This window comes from Passer domesticus, chromosome 2 (genome assembly GCF_036417665.1).
Source record: "Passer domesticus isolate bPasDom1 chromosome 2, bPasDom1.hap1, whole genome shotgun sequence".
Lineage (NCBI taxonomy): Eukaryota > Metazoa > Chordata > Aves > Passeriformes > Passeridae > Passer > Passer domesticus.
The window spans coordinates 6,683,777-6,698,349 of record NC_087475.1 but is presented as its reverse complement, the minus strand read 5'-3'; the positions used below and the strand labels follow the sequence as shown (position 1 = coordinate 6,698,349).

General features: G+C 45.6%; 1 protein-coding gene and 1 long non-coding RNA gene across 6 annotated transcripts in view; one reads left to right on the top strand and one right to left on the bottom strand.

Annotated features, from left to right (window-relative positions):
- LOC135293167 (uncharacterized) overlaps nucleotides 1-14,573 on the top strand; it is a 40,012-nt gene that overhangs the window by 19,954 nt on the left and 5,485 nt on the right. For both annotated transcript variants that reach the window (XR_010355293.1, XR_010355290.1), the window contains exon 2: nucleotides 3,271-3,323. This is a non-coding gene — a long non-coding RNA (uncharacterized LOC135293167). The remainder of the gene's footprint in view (nucleotides 1-3,270; nucleotides 3,324-14,573) is intronic.
- LOC135293073 (cAMP and cAMP-inhibited cGMP 3',5'-cyclic phosphodiesterase 10A-like) overlaps nucleotides 9,303-14,573 on the bottom strand; it is a 123,550-nt gene continuing 118,279 nt past the window's right edge. For 3 of the 4 annotated variants that reach the window (XR_010355237.1, XR_010355270.1, XM_064407089.1), the window contains one exon: nucleotides 9,303-13,825. Coding sequence is in view for 1 of the 4 variants with exons in the window: in XM_064407089.1 (XP_064263159.1) it covers nucleotides 13,804-13,825 (22 nt within the window). In the remaining 3 variants the exon portion in view is untranslated. Of the gene's footprint in view, nucleotides 13,829-14,573 lie in introns of all 4 variants that reach the window. The other variant, XR_010355243.1, reaches the window with a different exon arrangement.

Below are 14,573 nucleotides of genomic sequence, written 5' to 3'. Positions count from 1 at the left end.
GTGATGGACCAAGCCCCACCAACTAAGCCAGAACTGCAGCTATTCAAACTGGCTCTTGGCGTGGGCTGGGCTGGGTTTTTGGGGGCAAGGGGGGTGTTTATCCTGAAATATCCAATGTGGTCAATGCTGGTGAATACCTGCATGACAGCAAGGGTGGCCACAGTGCCTTGGAGCAGCTTGGCTGCATCATCCCCTCAGGATGAGCATCCCTGGGCTGCCCAAGCACAGAGTGCATCAGCTTCTGCCTAGACCTGATCTGATAAAGGCCACTTGTAGGATGTCCTGCTGCTTTCTTCAGTCTGCTAGGGCTAGAACAAGAATAGAAGGGTTTCTGAGCCCCTTTATGGAACTGATGGCAGAGATGAGAGGCTTCCTGGCTGATGGGGCAGTACATGCTCAGTGTCAAGGTCAAGGGAAGGCCTGGCTTTGAGACAGGAGTGGTGGTTTTGCCCTGGGGGAAGGAAAGAAGGAATGGTCCTGGCTAGCTGGATTGTAGCTAGAGGTTTGTTGTCTCTCAAAGAGGGGATTTCTAAGTGACCAGAAGCTGGGTGGTGCAGAGGTGAAGGAGCTTGGTAAAGCTCTGAACATGTGGGGAAGGCCAAGGCTGGCAAGGATGAGTGCAAAGGAAATAATTAATCCTTAATGAACATGTGAGTGGGAGGCTTAAGGGGATGGCTGAGGAGGGATGGAGCAATACCGGAGAGGGAGAGGTTGGGAATTCAATGAAATAGCAAAAGAGTTACACAGAGTAAAACACAAAACAAACAAAACAAAACAAAATTTGCCTTGCCATTACTGCAGATTGCTCCATTATTTTCCTACCCTGTCAAACACTCCCTGTAACAGCCTCCAGCTCCTCGCCTACCTTCCAGTTTCTATCCTACAGCAATGTTTCCCAAACTGCAAGGTGCACCCCCTGCAGGGGAGGAAGGGGGACCAGAGCCCAGAGAGAGAATGAGAGATGCAAGAAGCCTGTGAGTGCTCAACTCATTCATTTTGCAACCTCATTCAGGCTCCCGGTCTCTGAAACCAAGGCCTCAGAGGAAAAATTCCAAACCGTCCATTTTCATCCTCTATCTAAAACCAAACACAATGCAACAACAACTATGTGTGTGTATATATATATATGTATAATTATTTTGATACAGGCAGTTAGAGGCCCTTCTGACCAGTTCCTACACCTGCTGAAAGGTGTCACAGCACCTGTGCTGTGCTGGGGATGACCTGGGTGCCTCTGAGCCACACAACCATGCTGGTGCTGGGGCTCCTGGAGCAGACACCTGGCAGCAAAGCACTATGCTCTCCCATCTGCACTCCCTCTCCTGAAGGTGAATGTGGCTCTCCTGCCCACCCTCAAAGCTGGGTTTTTTCCTCATGTTTAAATTATAATCCCTTCTCCATAATCCATGAGACATCTCATGTGACAAGATTAATCATTAGATCAGTAACTTTTACTCCTTCCTTTTTCTACCTTCATGTTATAAATCTGTTAGAAATGTCTTACATGTTTCATTGTGTTGGGAGTATGGGATTGTTAAATTTCTACTATCCTGTTCTGCTTGAGAAACTGGAAACTTGAATACATCAAAGATATCAGACCCAGTTACTGTCAGGAGCAAGATCTGTGTCCTTTTTCACCAGCACTCATTGCTTACAGACATGGAGTGAAGTGTGGCTTACATTTCTCCCACTTGTCTCCCATATTTTTGGAGTGTCAGATCTGATAGACCCTTCAGGCATTCTGCTTTTCCACTGCTTTCCCTCTCCTTTAAATTCAGTGCAATCCTGGCATTGAGACATTCAGTGGGTTTGGTGGGAGCACATCAGAAACGTTCTCTCCGTTCAGTGCCTGCTTCCATCTGCCTCTGCTCGAAAGAAAATGTTCCTCCACATGTTCCCCACCTCCAGCACCACGGAAAGGGGTGGCACATCTCGCCCTGAGTGCTGCTCACTGCTGCCCTGGCTGTGGCAATGCTCAGGGGCAGCAGGACCTGCAGGAGAGCAGCTCGTGGCAGGCGGCTGCTGCTGCTCTGCAGAGCTCTCCAGGGCAAGTTGTGCTGCTTCACACAACCAAAATCTGCCTGAAGGAGGAAAAAAACCCACAATTTTGCATAAGTGCTACTGGGAACAAACCCAGAATGGGAAACTAACCAGCTCTGTTCCATTGCTGATTTTTTTATTTTTTTAATACATAAATTTTCTGCAGAACTGTGTGTGATCTCCCACCTGCTAATCACAGATTTCTTACATGGGTGGAAGGCAGATTTCAGTTCTATCAGCATTAATCTGAAGCAACTGTATTGATGATCTTACAGGGAAGATTGATTTGGGTTTGTTTTCTTTCTTGCAGTGAATCTCAAATGTCATCTTAAATGGAAATTTCTTTCTATATTTAGGATATTTTTTCAATACTTCCAAGAGAATTCTGGGGATTTTTAATCTCCTATTCCACTCAGATTCTATTGGCTTTACTAGTAATTATCTGTCTGTAAATTAATTCTCTAAAAGGTGATTTTGTCTTTTTTTCTTTTTTTTTTCCCAAGATGAGAGATAGAGGTAAAGTTTTGGTCTAGAACAGCACATGTATCTGATCCAGTGGCTACCCACATTCAAAGACAAGAATTGAATGGGAGATGAGACTCCTCCATGGTCATGGAAAGCTTAGATGTGGATCAGTCTTCTAGATCCACCTGTAATGAGGTTTATTTGTTACATTGGCCCAAAATACTGCCCTGACAAGTGACACAGGAGCAGAACTTCGCAGCACAGGCTCCCTCACCTGCTGCCAGCACCAGTCACTGCCAGCTGGGCACCTCCCAGCTACACTCAGGTGTCTGAGCCATCCTCCTCCCACCCACCCTGCTTTTGTCCCACTTCTCTCTGTCCCTGAGGATGGGCAAAAGCAGCTCCAGAGACCTGGAGTGACCCTGCTGATTTTGTGGAAGTGGAATGTCAGTTTTCCTTTCCCAGGCACTGGCAACTTGGCCAGAGATCACAGTGGATGAAAAGCAAAGAACTTTTTTCTCCTGTGCCCATCTTTATAGGCAGCAAGAGACACACACACTGCTTTCTCACCTCTGGTATTGCACAGTTCCTTAGAGTTTCCAGTAATTGCTGATTTCCTTTGCCAGCAGTGGCAGATGGGAGGCTGTGGACCCAGTGATGGACTGTGGGAGTGTTTCATTGATATCGTGGGAGAATAATTGCTTTGACTAAGTTATGGAGTTATGGTTGTTTTTGTACATTTTTTTCTATTTTTTTTTCTTTCAGATATGCACGAAAGAACAGCCAATGGGAGGAAAAGACAGAACTGAAGGCATATGGTATTTTCCTGCAGTTTGAAGGGTATCTTAGGCAAGTTGTGTGGCTGTAGGAAGCCCCATGGGCCACAGGTTGCCCGTTTTTAAAATGGGCATCATAGTACTTAACAAGGCCAAAACACCCTGAGCAGCTTGGGTGGAAAGCACTTTAAGGCTGTGCAATGGGCAGCTGCAACATTTGCCTCAGAAAGAGGCCATATGCTGCCCTCTCTGCTCTGCACTGTGCAGCTCTGGCCATGGAAAATAATTACAAGTGAAGATCTTTTTTTGTGATTTTGGTTGCCTCAGGATCAGTCCTCGTATCTTGAATGGCCTCAGAGGTGTTCCAGCCTGTGTGACTCTGCAAGCAAGGGATGCTCTGAGGGACTGGGACTTATGAAGCACCAGCAGCACAACAATAAAGCAAAAATAAGTGCAGAATAAAATGCCAGGGGAATCCCTCTCTTCTCACCTGCCTGCAGGGGTGCTGATGCTGCTGCCACTGCCACTGGAGGAGAGGGAGGGCTGGGGGTGGCCAGCACTGGGCTCTGGTGTGGGTGGCTGCAGGAGCAGAAGTGCTGGGGCTGGCTGGGCAAGGGGAGCGAGCAGACACTGCTCTGGGGAACCTGTCCAGCCAGAAAGGCTAAACTCCCACCCCACAAACCTGGATATTTGTGCTGGCTAAATTACATGGCTCCCTCATAGGCACCCCAGTAAAACATACAAAAAATCCATTTCTCTTATTAGCGGCATCAATACAAATTCAAATTTCTAAATTGGGGCAGTACTGTTAACCTCAGGCATTCCACTATCCAGAGTAAACTTAGAATCACAACCCCTCCCTAAATTAATCCTCTCAATTTCCAATTTTTAAAGTATAAGTATGTCCCATTTTCTTGGTTTTCTATGTGTGAAAGCTAAATACTCCAAATTTCCAGAAGGGAGGTGTGCAGCAAAATATTCTTCAGTCTCTGGGGCTGGGGCTGTGAGACCTCCCCAGAAGTTGTAAGGCTTGTGTTAAACCTCAGAGGTGGCAGGATCTCTCTGATGTGACATCCAGATGGAGGGGAAAGTGGTTGCCAGGGTGACACTGAAAATAGAGCTGGGCCTGATCCCTTCCCTCTGCAGGAGCAGCTCCCCGGGGTGGGTTCAGTGGGAGAGGAGCTGTGCACACAGTGGGAATTCGTGTGCTGCTGGGGTACTCTTGTGCACTGGAGGCATCATCTGGGAGAGCCCAGACATGTAGGAGAATGCTTTTTGGGGTTTCAATCCTAAATGCAGAAGCCTGAATTTTGGATTTGGAAAGTGAGTGAAAGAAAAGCTTTTGTATTTCCCTCATCCAGAACCTACTTGGATCCCATGCACCTACGTGGTCTCTGAGCAACTGAAATATTTGGGTTCAAAATTAGAAATGTGTTTCAGACTCCAAATCTGCAGAAATATTTAGTTAATCATGTGCAATCATATGAAATTTAGTTACCTTAAAAAAAATCCCATAAAGGTTTTCTTTGGAATCATTCTCTTGGACAGCTGTATTACCAAACCTTTTTACATTTTTAATTTATTTTAAATGAAAGCTTTTGTCTTGGGTTGTGTGTGGTTTGTTTCTTTGAGTTTTTTATTGAAAAATATTGAGGTATATATTCCTTTTTAAAGTTATTTCTCTGCTCCTTGACTAGTAACTCAGCATTTGTTGAAATTCCTTAGGAAGGGGGCTGCCCTGCCTCCGAGGTGATTTACACTGACAAGAATGTTAAAGGATTACAGATGACTGTTGGTAACATACCTGCCTAACATTAAAATCGGGTTAATTGCTTACATTTCACTGGAAGTTATGAATGGCTGCAGAGCTCGGTGCTTCAGCAGATACTGCTACAGCAGGGGGTGGTTATTGATAGTTAAATTGCAGTAGAAGTGGTCTGCCTTCAGATGGGACCTCTTTGAGGGAGGACAGAACATTTCTCAAAGCTTCATATTTTCCCAGAGGGACTTTTCTAGCAGAACATGCCTGCTGTTCAAAGGAAATATTCCCACTACGAGCAAATGAATGAAAAAGTTAGCTTTACAATAGACACCCTCTTAGGGGGGCCGAAGTGAAGGAGCCCAGCTACATGTGTTTTTGGAAAGCTAATAAAAACCAGAAAATTATCTGTGGTGCTCTGTAAGACAGCGTGTGCACAGGAGGCTGTTGCAAAACCTGCAGAAGGCAAGAGGACAGAGGCATTGAAAAAGGAAAACTAGGGAGTGATGCAGCAAAAATCCAAGGTAGTGAATCTTTGCAGATTTAATTGACAAATTTAAATGCCAGCTTGTTTTACAGTGTCTCTCTCTCTCTCTCCCACTCATCCCTTCAAGTTTCAAGTGAGATTTCAAGTGGCAAGCAGGGATTCTGCCCCCTCCCCTGAGCAAACCAGGGGGATGTGAGTACAATGGAGTGCATGGAAGGGACATTGCTGCCCTGGACAGCTCTTTGAGCCAGTGCTGCAGCAGCACAGGGAGAGCTGGGTCACCCCCTGCCCACAGCCCACGGCTGCTCTGCCCTGCTCAGTCTCTGCCCTGCGGGAGGCAGGCAGAGGCTTGAGAAGATAATTTGATTTTTTGGGTCCCCTTTCAATTTGTCCCACAAAATCAGCCATCTCCAGGCTCGTGGTGGGTGCTGAGTGAAGGAAAAGGAGCATGATTTCAGCTGGAGCTGGGGGGTGCTCGTGTGGAGCATCCTCACAGCCCTCCTGTCTGCCCATGTGTGCGTGGAGAAGGGTGGTTTTCCTGGCCTCATCTGTCAGCACGGGTGATATTCCTATAATAAACACTCATGCTAGTTACACAAGACATGTTGACTAGTTTATTGTACAGTAATTGCTGCTCTTGCAGGACATCCACCCACTCGGACTGTGAGCAGAGGCTCCAGGCTTTTCTCAAAAACATCTGATTTTACAGAAAGTTCTAGAATCTGATTTTTACAGTATTTGCTAGTGCAGTTTAAAAGAGAGCACTGCAGAGTTCCCTTTCCTGCCCCACATTCAGCCAGACTTTTTAAGAACTGCAGAAAACAGTAAAGGAATCCATGAATACAAAATTGATCGTTGCAATCAGAGGATCCAGCTCTCATAATGGGGTTTTATTAAACCAATGACAATGTGCTGAGAAAACCAGAGGAAATGGGTCAGCTAAAAAACCTGGTACTACAAATGCCTGGTGTAACTTCTCCCCACTAAAATGGATGTCCTTCTGAAAGGGCTGGATAAGAATCATCCCCTGAAGTCCTGCAGATAATTTGCAGGACATGGATGAAAAGACTGGAGCGTTGGGACTGGAGACTGATAATGTGACACATCCAGAGTAAGACGGAGCCACACAACAGAGTTTAATGAGGAAACACTTGGCCTGGCTCAGCAAAAATGTGGGTTTTTTTCAGCACTCAAAAGCCAGTTAACCCATCCTTAATGGCACAATTTCACAACTCCCTTAAACCAGGAATTAGCCAGGGCTCCTGTGGGGAGAAGTGAAGCTTTCCAGTCCCAGCTGTGAGTTTTTAGCCTCATGTCATCTCCTTTCTCAAGCACATGTGGTGCCCTGAATTGGAGCAGGGCACTGGACAGGTTTGAAAGGAAGTGTCTGTATGAGTTAGTTTTGACTTTTTCCACGTCTCCAAACCACTTTGGTGCAAAGGTTTGTGGCAGATCAACTAGAAGGAGGGTGTGGGTGAAGGAAGAGGTGCTGAGAGATGATGGTAGTGCTTCATTAGTGGTAGTGCTAGTCTGAAAGGATCTGTGAATTTGTGACCTCCTGGTTGGACGGGGCTCTGAGGAACCTGATCTTGTTGAAGCTGTCCCTGCTCATTGCAGGGGCTTGGACTAGATGACTTTTAAATGTCCTTTCCAATCCAAACCATTCTATGACTCTGTCACTAAGGAGTGTGATGAGCAGACACTGCTGTTCACCTTCCAAGACCTGATCCTGCCATCTTCACGTAGAGCTGTATTAAATCTCCCTCAGAGAAAAACCTGACCAGGTTACTTCAGGCCCTATTAATGCCTCAAAATTCTTTCTGGTTCTTGTACCTGGTCTCAGGCACAGCTGAGTTAAAAGCTTACACCCCTGATTCTCTTGCTCCCAATGCATAAAATCAAGTTGTCAATGCACAAGTTCTTATACAACTTGAGTATTGCATTAGAGGAAGATTTTGCTCTGAGTTCAGATGCTGCCTTCCAAGTATGGGGAGCATCTGCATCATCAAAAAGTAAAGCCAAGGATGAGATAGCACAGGAATTATTTAATATTTGAGCCAATAAAAACTGCATCAGACCATCCCAAAGAAATATTTGTGCTGTTAAAAGGGAGAGAACAACCAGTGGTCTGGTAAAAGGAAGATGTAAACCTCCCTGATTAAAGATAAAGGAAATCTCCTGGAGAAAAGAAAAAGCTGAATAAATCTTCAAAGAGGGATCCTGCCAAAGAGGGATCTCAACTGCAGAGGGAAAGCCAAATTCCCAACACTTAACACTTCCTGTAGTGCAGAGAGGATGGAAGCCTGACAATTGCATACCAGATCTTCAGCTAGAACGACCAGGGAAGAAAACCACTAAAAGTGATCCCAGACACAAAATGCTCACATCAAATACTGCGTCCAGTTCTGGGCCCCTCAAGACAAGAAGGATGTTGAGATGCTGGAGTGTGTTCAGAGAAGACAGCAGAGCTGGGGAAGGGTCTGGAGCACAGATCTGGTGAGGAGCAGCTGAGGGAGCTGGGGGTTTTTAGCCTGGAGGAAAAGGAGGCTCAGGGGTGACCTTTGGCTCTCTGCAGCTCCCTGACAGGAGGCTGTAGCCAGGTGGGGTTGGTCTCTTCTCCCACGTAACAAGCAATAAGGCAAGAGGGGATGGCCTCAAGTTACACCAGGGGAGGTGTAGGTTGGATATTAGGGAAAATACCTTCACTGAAAGGGTTGTCAAGCACTAGAAGAGACTGCCCAGGTTAGTGGTCGTCAGCATTCCTGGGGGTATCTAAAAGACTTGGAGACTTGGCTCTTAGGGACATGGATTAGTGGTGGACTTGGCAGGGCTGGGTTAGTGGTTGGACTGGATGATTCTAAAGGCATTTTCCAAGAAAGATATGGTTTTATGATTTCAAGTGGGAGGGGTCTTTGGATCCACAGGTGCTAAAGAAGGCAGTGAGAGTGCAGGGAGCAGCCTTGGTGTGACTTGGTGCAGAGCTGAGGGCCTGGGTGGCCCTGTCCTGACCAGCCCTGTCCTGGGGCTGTGGGAGAGACATGGAGACCTTTCCTGAAAGGTGCTACCAGAAAAAGGAGCTGAGCAACTGCAGAGCTGTGAAAAGACAGATTAACAAACAACCTGTTTTACAGGTGAGCCTGGCCCAAGTCACTCCACACTCTGGGTGGCCAGGCTCAGGGACCTTCTCTTCATTTATTTCATTTAATTCTCTCAGTGTTCCATGGACTCAAGCATGCAGCAGCAGCAGCAACAGATGCTTGGGTACCGTGGTGATGGGTGCTATACAAAACCTTGCATAGCTATGGAAACCACAGTTGCATTTATCCATCAGAAATGAGTATCTGGCAGCCCAAGTCTATCCTTCATGTTCTGGAAGATCATGAAAAAAATACTTGTACATGGCATTATATTTCACAGCTTTCTTTTCTACTTGGCAACGCACACTTATCTCTATTTGATAATAATAATGGTACATGTATTTTTAGACTAACATTATGTGATATTAATTCCAAACGTTATCCAATGTAATGCAAGCTGGGAAAAAAAGCCTTAAGAGAGAAGAATTGAGGAAATGAAATAAGATTTAACCCGGTAACAAATAGATAATTTATTTCAGAGTTTAAATAAACACTTTTAAAATTCAAAAAATAAAGAAAACAGCAGATAGTACATTCCTGGATCATTCAGTCTTCAGTTTTCATGTTCAAGGAGTCTTCCTAATTGTCTGATTTTGCTAAGCAGAGTGTAAGAAGAGAACATGTACTGTATCTGTCACATCTTTATAACCCAGAGGAATGAGAACAAGAGTAAGAGGAGGCATTTCAGAGCCTCCCTCATGGGTCTGACAATGCCTGTATCATCAGGGACAAGTGTCATTCCTTCTCTTTTCTCCTTTCTCATTTCCAAAATTAAGGCAATAATACAAAGCTGTAGATATCTGCATTAGAAGAAAAAAAAAATTCAAATGGAGGTGATAGAGCTGCTTTTCACCAGCTGTAATTGGCTGCATTCAAAGCTTTGGGTAAAATTGAAATAACTGCGGCAGCACCGTGGTTCCTTGTGCTTTTACCTGCCCTATTTTTACCCAGCAGGGAGCTCATCCTGCATTCCCATGGCTGAGCTGGCAGCTGCACGTTGCTGACTTGGTTATTCATGCTCGGTAAATGTGCTCCAAAAGCACTCAAATCCTCAGGCCAGCCAAGAGCTTCACAGACCCTGAGTAAAATCCTGGCCCTGAGTGAAATCTGTGGCAAACCTTCTGTAGGTGAAGGGATGTTCCTTTCTGCCCTGGTTCGCATGGGGTCACCTGGAAACAGTTCCTCTCCTCCTGTCCCTGCACTATCAGCTCTCAAGCTGCCCTGGGAAGCAAAGGCATGGAAAATGGAAACCTTGGACACTGCAGAGAGGTGTTGGCTCTTTGTGTGGGTGCTCCAGACACACAGGGAGAAGGAATTCTATGTGTAATGCCTTTGTTTGCTAATTATCTGGAAATGATCTGGAAATGAACTGTGATCTTAAGTTCATTGAAATACTTATCTGGGAAAAAAAATCTGGAACAGATAACAAGAATTTCAAAGGTTCATAAAGACATGAGTGATAAATAAATTAAAGTAAATTACACCCCATTTTCTTCCAAGGAGCTCAGAGTCACAGGGTCTTCTTGCTAAATCATGCTAACCTGCATTTACACCATGCTCCTTTGGTGCCTCCTACAGCTGTTTTTTTTCAAATCCAAATCTTCTCGCCATCTCCTCAAAGGTTGCTGATCTCTAACTTTATTTAAGAGGCAGTTTCAACACTCCTGTCCACAAATTATTGACAACCTTCTTCTCCCCTCAAATGGCAATGCCTCTTCATTTTACCAGGTACCCCCTGATGGACTGGGCTGGGCAATTAAAAAACCACTGATGTGGCAAGGAATAAAACTGCTCTTTTCCTCACCTCATCTGCTTCTGATGAATCAGTGAATATCAGCATGAAGCTGTTCAGTATTTAAACTTCATCCCCTATCAATGTGAAAATGGACAGCAGCTCCTGCTATAGGCATACAAGAGAGATTTATAGATACAGCTTGTTACTGGCCCCTGACTGAGACCAAATACAGCAATAAGGGGTCTGAGGCCACTGGATCTCAACCCCTTGTTTCATGGGGTGCTGTGAACAATGTGAATGGCAGAAAAGGTGAAAAAATTTGAATTAATTGTATTTTCCTCTAAAAGTGATCGTAGGGCAGATCAGTTCCTGAGGGTAAGGAGTCATATATTCCTTTTGATAAACCCCATCTGAGGTTACTGTTTCCAAATGCAGGCCTTAACAATGATTTAACTCAGATGTAGGAAAAAAAGAGAAAAATTGTGCAGCTACCTATCCATCTCTGTTGGGGAAAATCCTCAGTTAAAGTCTCAAGCAGTGGAGATCATGTGTCTTTCACAGCTTGAAATCCTGGCAAAAAGGAACTTGAGGAATTTCAGCTATTCCACATGACACTGGGCTTGCCTTGCTACTTCCTTCTGAGCAATCTGCCCCTCCAAAGGAAAATCTGAAGCAGCGTGGCAGTGGTGATTTTGGTGGTGCAGAGGTGAATTTGCACCAGAGAGCTGCTCCCTATTTAGGGAGCGATGCCAGCTGTCCCAGCCACTGTTCCCATGGAGCAGGACAATGTGCAGCCTGCAGCAGGGAGTGTGTTGCTTCACATTATTGTTTTCCCTGAGAGAACACCACAACCAGGATATGTGCTACTCTTTCCTGCTCTCCACAGACATATCTGCCTCAAAAAAAAAAAAAAAAAGATAAAGAAAAAAAGAAAAAAAAAAGAAGGGAAAAAAAAGTGGCCATTCTGGTTCAAATCCAAGAGGTTTGGCCTGCAACATAAACAGAAAATGTCTCACAGCTTGAAGCACTTCACTTGGCTGCTCCCCCCAACCCCCTCCCACCCTCACCAGAGACCTGACAGGCACTGAGTGCAGCCAGAGGTGAGGGAGGTCCCTGGTGCAGTGCCAGTGGCCATTTTCTGTAAAATTCAGCAATTCACCTGCCTCGATTTGCTGGTACAGAGTAGCAGGAGAGGAAGGAATTGGCAGGGGGGGAAGAAAAGCAAACCAGACCTGGGACTGATGACCAGGTGACAGAGAGGAGCCAGGGCAGGGAGGGAGGGAAGAATCTGCCACAAACTACGGAGGAACCACACACAGCATCATCCTCTGCCTAAGTGACAGGCATCTCCCCCAACAGGGCTGCAGACAAACCTCACTGGAGTTATTTTCCCCAGGAAATACTACTTTAGGCAATTTAAATCAGAGCTGTTTCCATCCACATTCCCCTTATGCCAAAAACATCCCTTCAGGAAGATGCTCACTGCCTGGACCCTCTGCCTGGGAGAACTCAGAACTTGCTGTGGGCCAGAGCCAACTTCTTGTGAAGGCTGCTGTCTGTGTGGGCACTGTGCTGCCAGGTGCTGTCTCAAAGCCACTGAGCCCAGAAAAATCTGCCCTTGCTCCTCACTCCTCACATTTCCTCTGCAGGGCTGGTGGAGCAGTGGCCAAAGGGATCGGCTGTGGCAGCCCTGCACGGAGCCTGTTCCAGGGCCAGGTCACCCAGCCACTGCTGCTCCTCTCTTCTGTCACTGGCAAACTGGTCAGAGACAAAGAAATAGCTCAAATATCTGGCAAACTTGGGTTGAATAATAATAAAAAAAATATAAACAAAAAAAACCCCCTATTTCTAGACACCTGAGGGTGATGTGTGGACCTCAGGCACAGCTGACCCCTCGGAGCTGTCCTCTTTGGGGATTTTGGTGGCCCTCTGAGGGAGAATGCCTTGGGACATTCTGCACCTGCTGGCTGGCACCTGGCAAACAGGGCCATTTCTGCTGCCAGGGGACGAGTTGAGCTCTGAAGAGCCTCACCTTTCCCATTAGTTGCTGAGTGCCCATGCTGTCCACCCTTTTATCAGTTTACAAAATTGAGAAGTGGAATACTTTACATGAAAAACAGCTTTTCCCCCTTTCCCTGAAGGCATTCTTCCTCTTTATGGAAAGCTCTTCTGTTGTCAGTCCCACCTTCAGTGCGAATAGATACATATATTTTGCCAAGGTGCAAATTAGAGCACCCAAAGCTGTTGGGGTTTTATGGAGCTCTTCACCCAGTACTGAACAATTTGTCTTACATGTGTCTGTTTCCAAGCCTGAGCAGCTCCCTGTGTGCAGGAAGGAGCCTGGGTAAATATAAAGCAGCATAAAAATGAGGTCTTGAGAAAGAATGAGACACTTGACCCTGCTGGAGAACTGTTTCAAGAATCCTGATGCTGGAAAAGCTGCATCCTCTGTCGTTTCCCTCCCCTTCTCCCCTCCAAAGACTCAGAAACATTTTTCAGCCTTCTGTTTTTCAATGGAAGACAGATGTCCAAAAACATGTGTTCAGGTGTAACATGACTGAAGCTTTGTATGGAGAAGCTTTCACTGGACATTTAAGGACTTCTGGTGTCTCCCTGCAGCCAGAGGAGGCTCCTCTGGAAGATGAAGGAAACATCACCCATCCTGGGTGCTCTGGGGTGCAGAGCTCACCCAGCATTAATGATGCTTTTCCCAAATCACCGAGGACATGATGTGGAGCTATTCAGTGATTCTCATCAGCACAGGGCAGAAAGAGGATTTTATGTCTTTTTTCCCACTAGTTCCTCTGTTACAGCTAAGCAAATTAATTCCCGTGTGATCCAATATTCAACTGATTTTGCAACCACCATTCTTACTGCTTTTAATGATGCTCCTTCAGTCACAGGAGGTTCTTTGTGTTTCCAGAAATGTCATCTGCCTTCATCCTGCTACATTCACCTGTTGTTATGTAGAATACTGAATTAAGGATTCTTCTTCCTTTTATTCAGTATTAGGAACAAAAAGCTCCTAATTAGGACTAGATTTAAGCAGTAACCAGGCCTGACTTTGCTCTGTGTTCCAGAGCTTCTGTGTTGCCCTTTTCCAAGAATGGTACCAACCTGTAGGAGCAATCTCAAGGAAAATTGCTTAATTCATCAAGACACGCAGTTACACACTGATCTCTTCTGCAGATTCAGCTCAAGCTGAGCTATTTCTTTGTCTCTGGGACCAGTTTGCCAGTGACAGGATCAAGAGGTGCCTGCAGTCCTGCTGAGGTCAGCGGTGCTCCTCACATCCATGAAATGAAGAGCTGACTTCAGTGCTTCACTGAACCACCACCGGGGCAGAGCTGCCACGACTGTCCCATCCATCAGAGGGAACATTCCCCGATCCTCTCAAGCAATGATCATCCAAAACACGCTTCCAGTCTGCTGGAAGAAAGAGGAAAATTTAGCGGTACAAATATTCCCTCTTTTAGAAAGGTCAAACGCACAAAAATGACACTTTTGAAGGAATGTCGGGTGACCCCCAGAGCCTCTGACAGGCAATTTTCCTGTCCCTGCACTGTTTGGAGTTTTAATTGCCTCTTTGGGGAGGTGCTAGAAGCCGCCTGAGAGTGCAGTCACAATCCAGCAATTTGGCACACGTGACTTCTTCAAATATGGGAGCAATTAGCAAAAAGTGATATGGTGAATGGTAGCGTAAGCACTGGATTCTGGACAGCATTCAGACAAGAAATCTAAACCAGAGCACAGTGGGGCAGACAGAAATCCAAACAAGCTTTCACAGAAATAAAAAGCATTGGCTACACTTAGATAATGAGAGCCCAACATCAGGAGATTGAATTCAAAGTCACCATTGCACTCCTAAAACTTGCTGACTGAATGGGTTGCAGCAGAGAGTGCAAGTTCACTAAAGCAGTTTGTGAGAAAAAAAATATCCAAAATGTTTAGTAGAAATAGCTTTAAAGACTTCTGGGAGAATTAAGTGAACCCAGATTGGACAATGAGCACACCAGTTCATAGAGGAGAGAGGAAACAAATCTGTATTCCAGGCATCAGCTGAGACTTGTGTGTACCCACGGGAGCTAATTTCCTAGATAATTTTTTCTTATATTGTTCATACAGCATTCTTTTTAGTAACCTGCAGGATGCCATGAAGAATTAACAGTAAGTC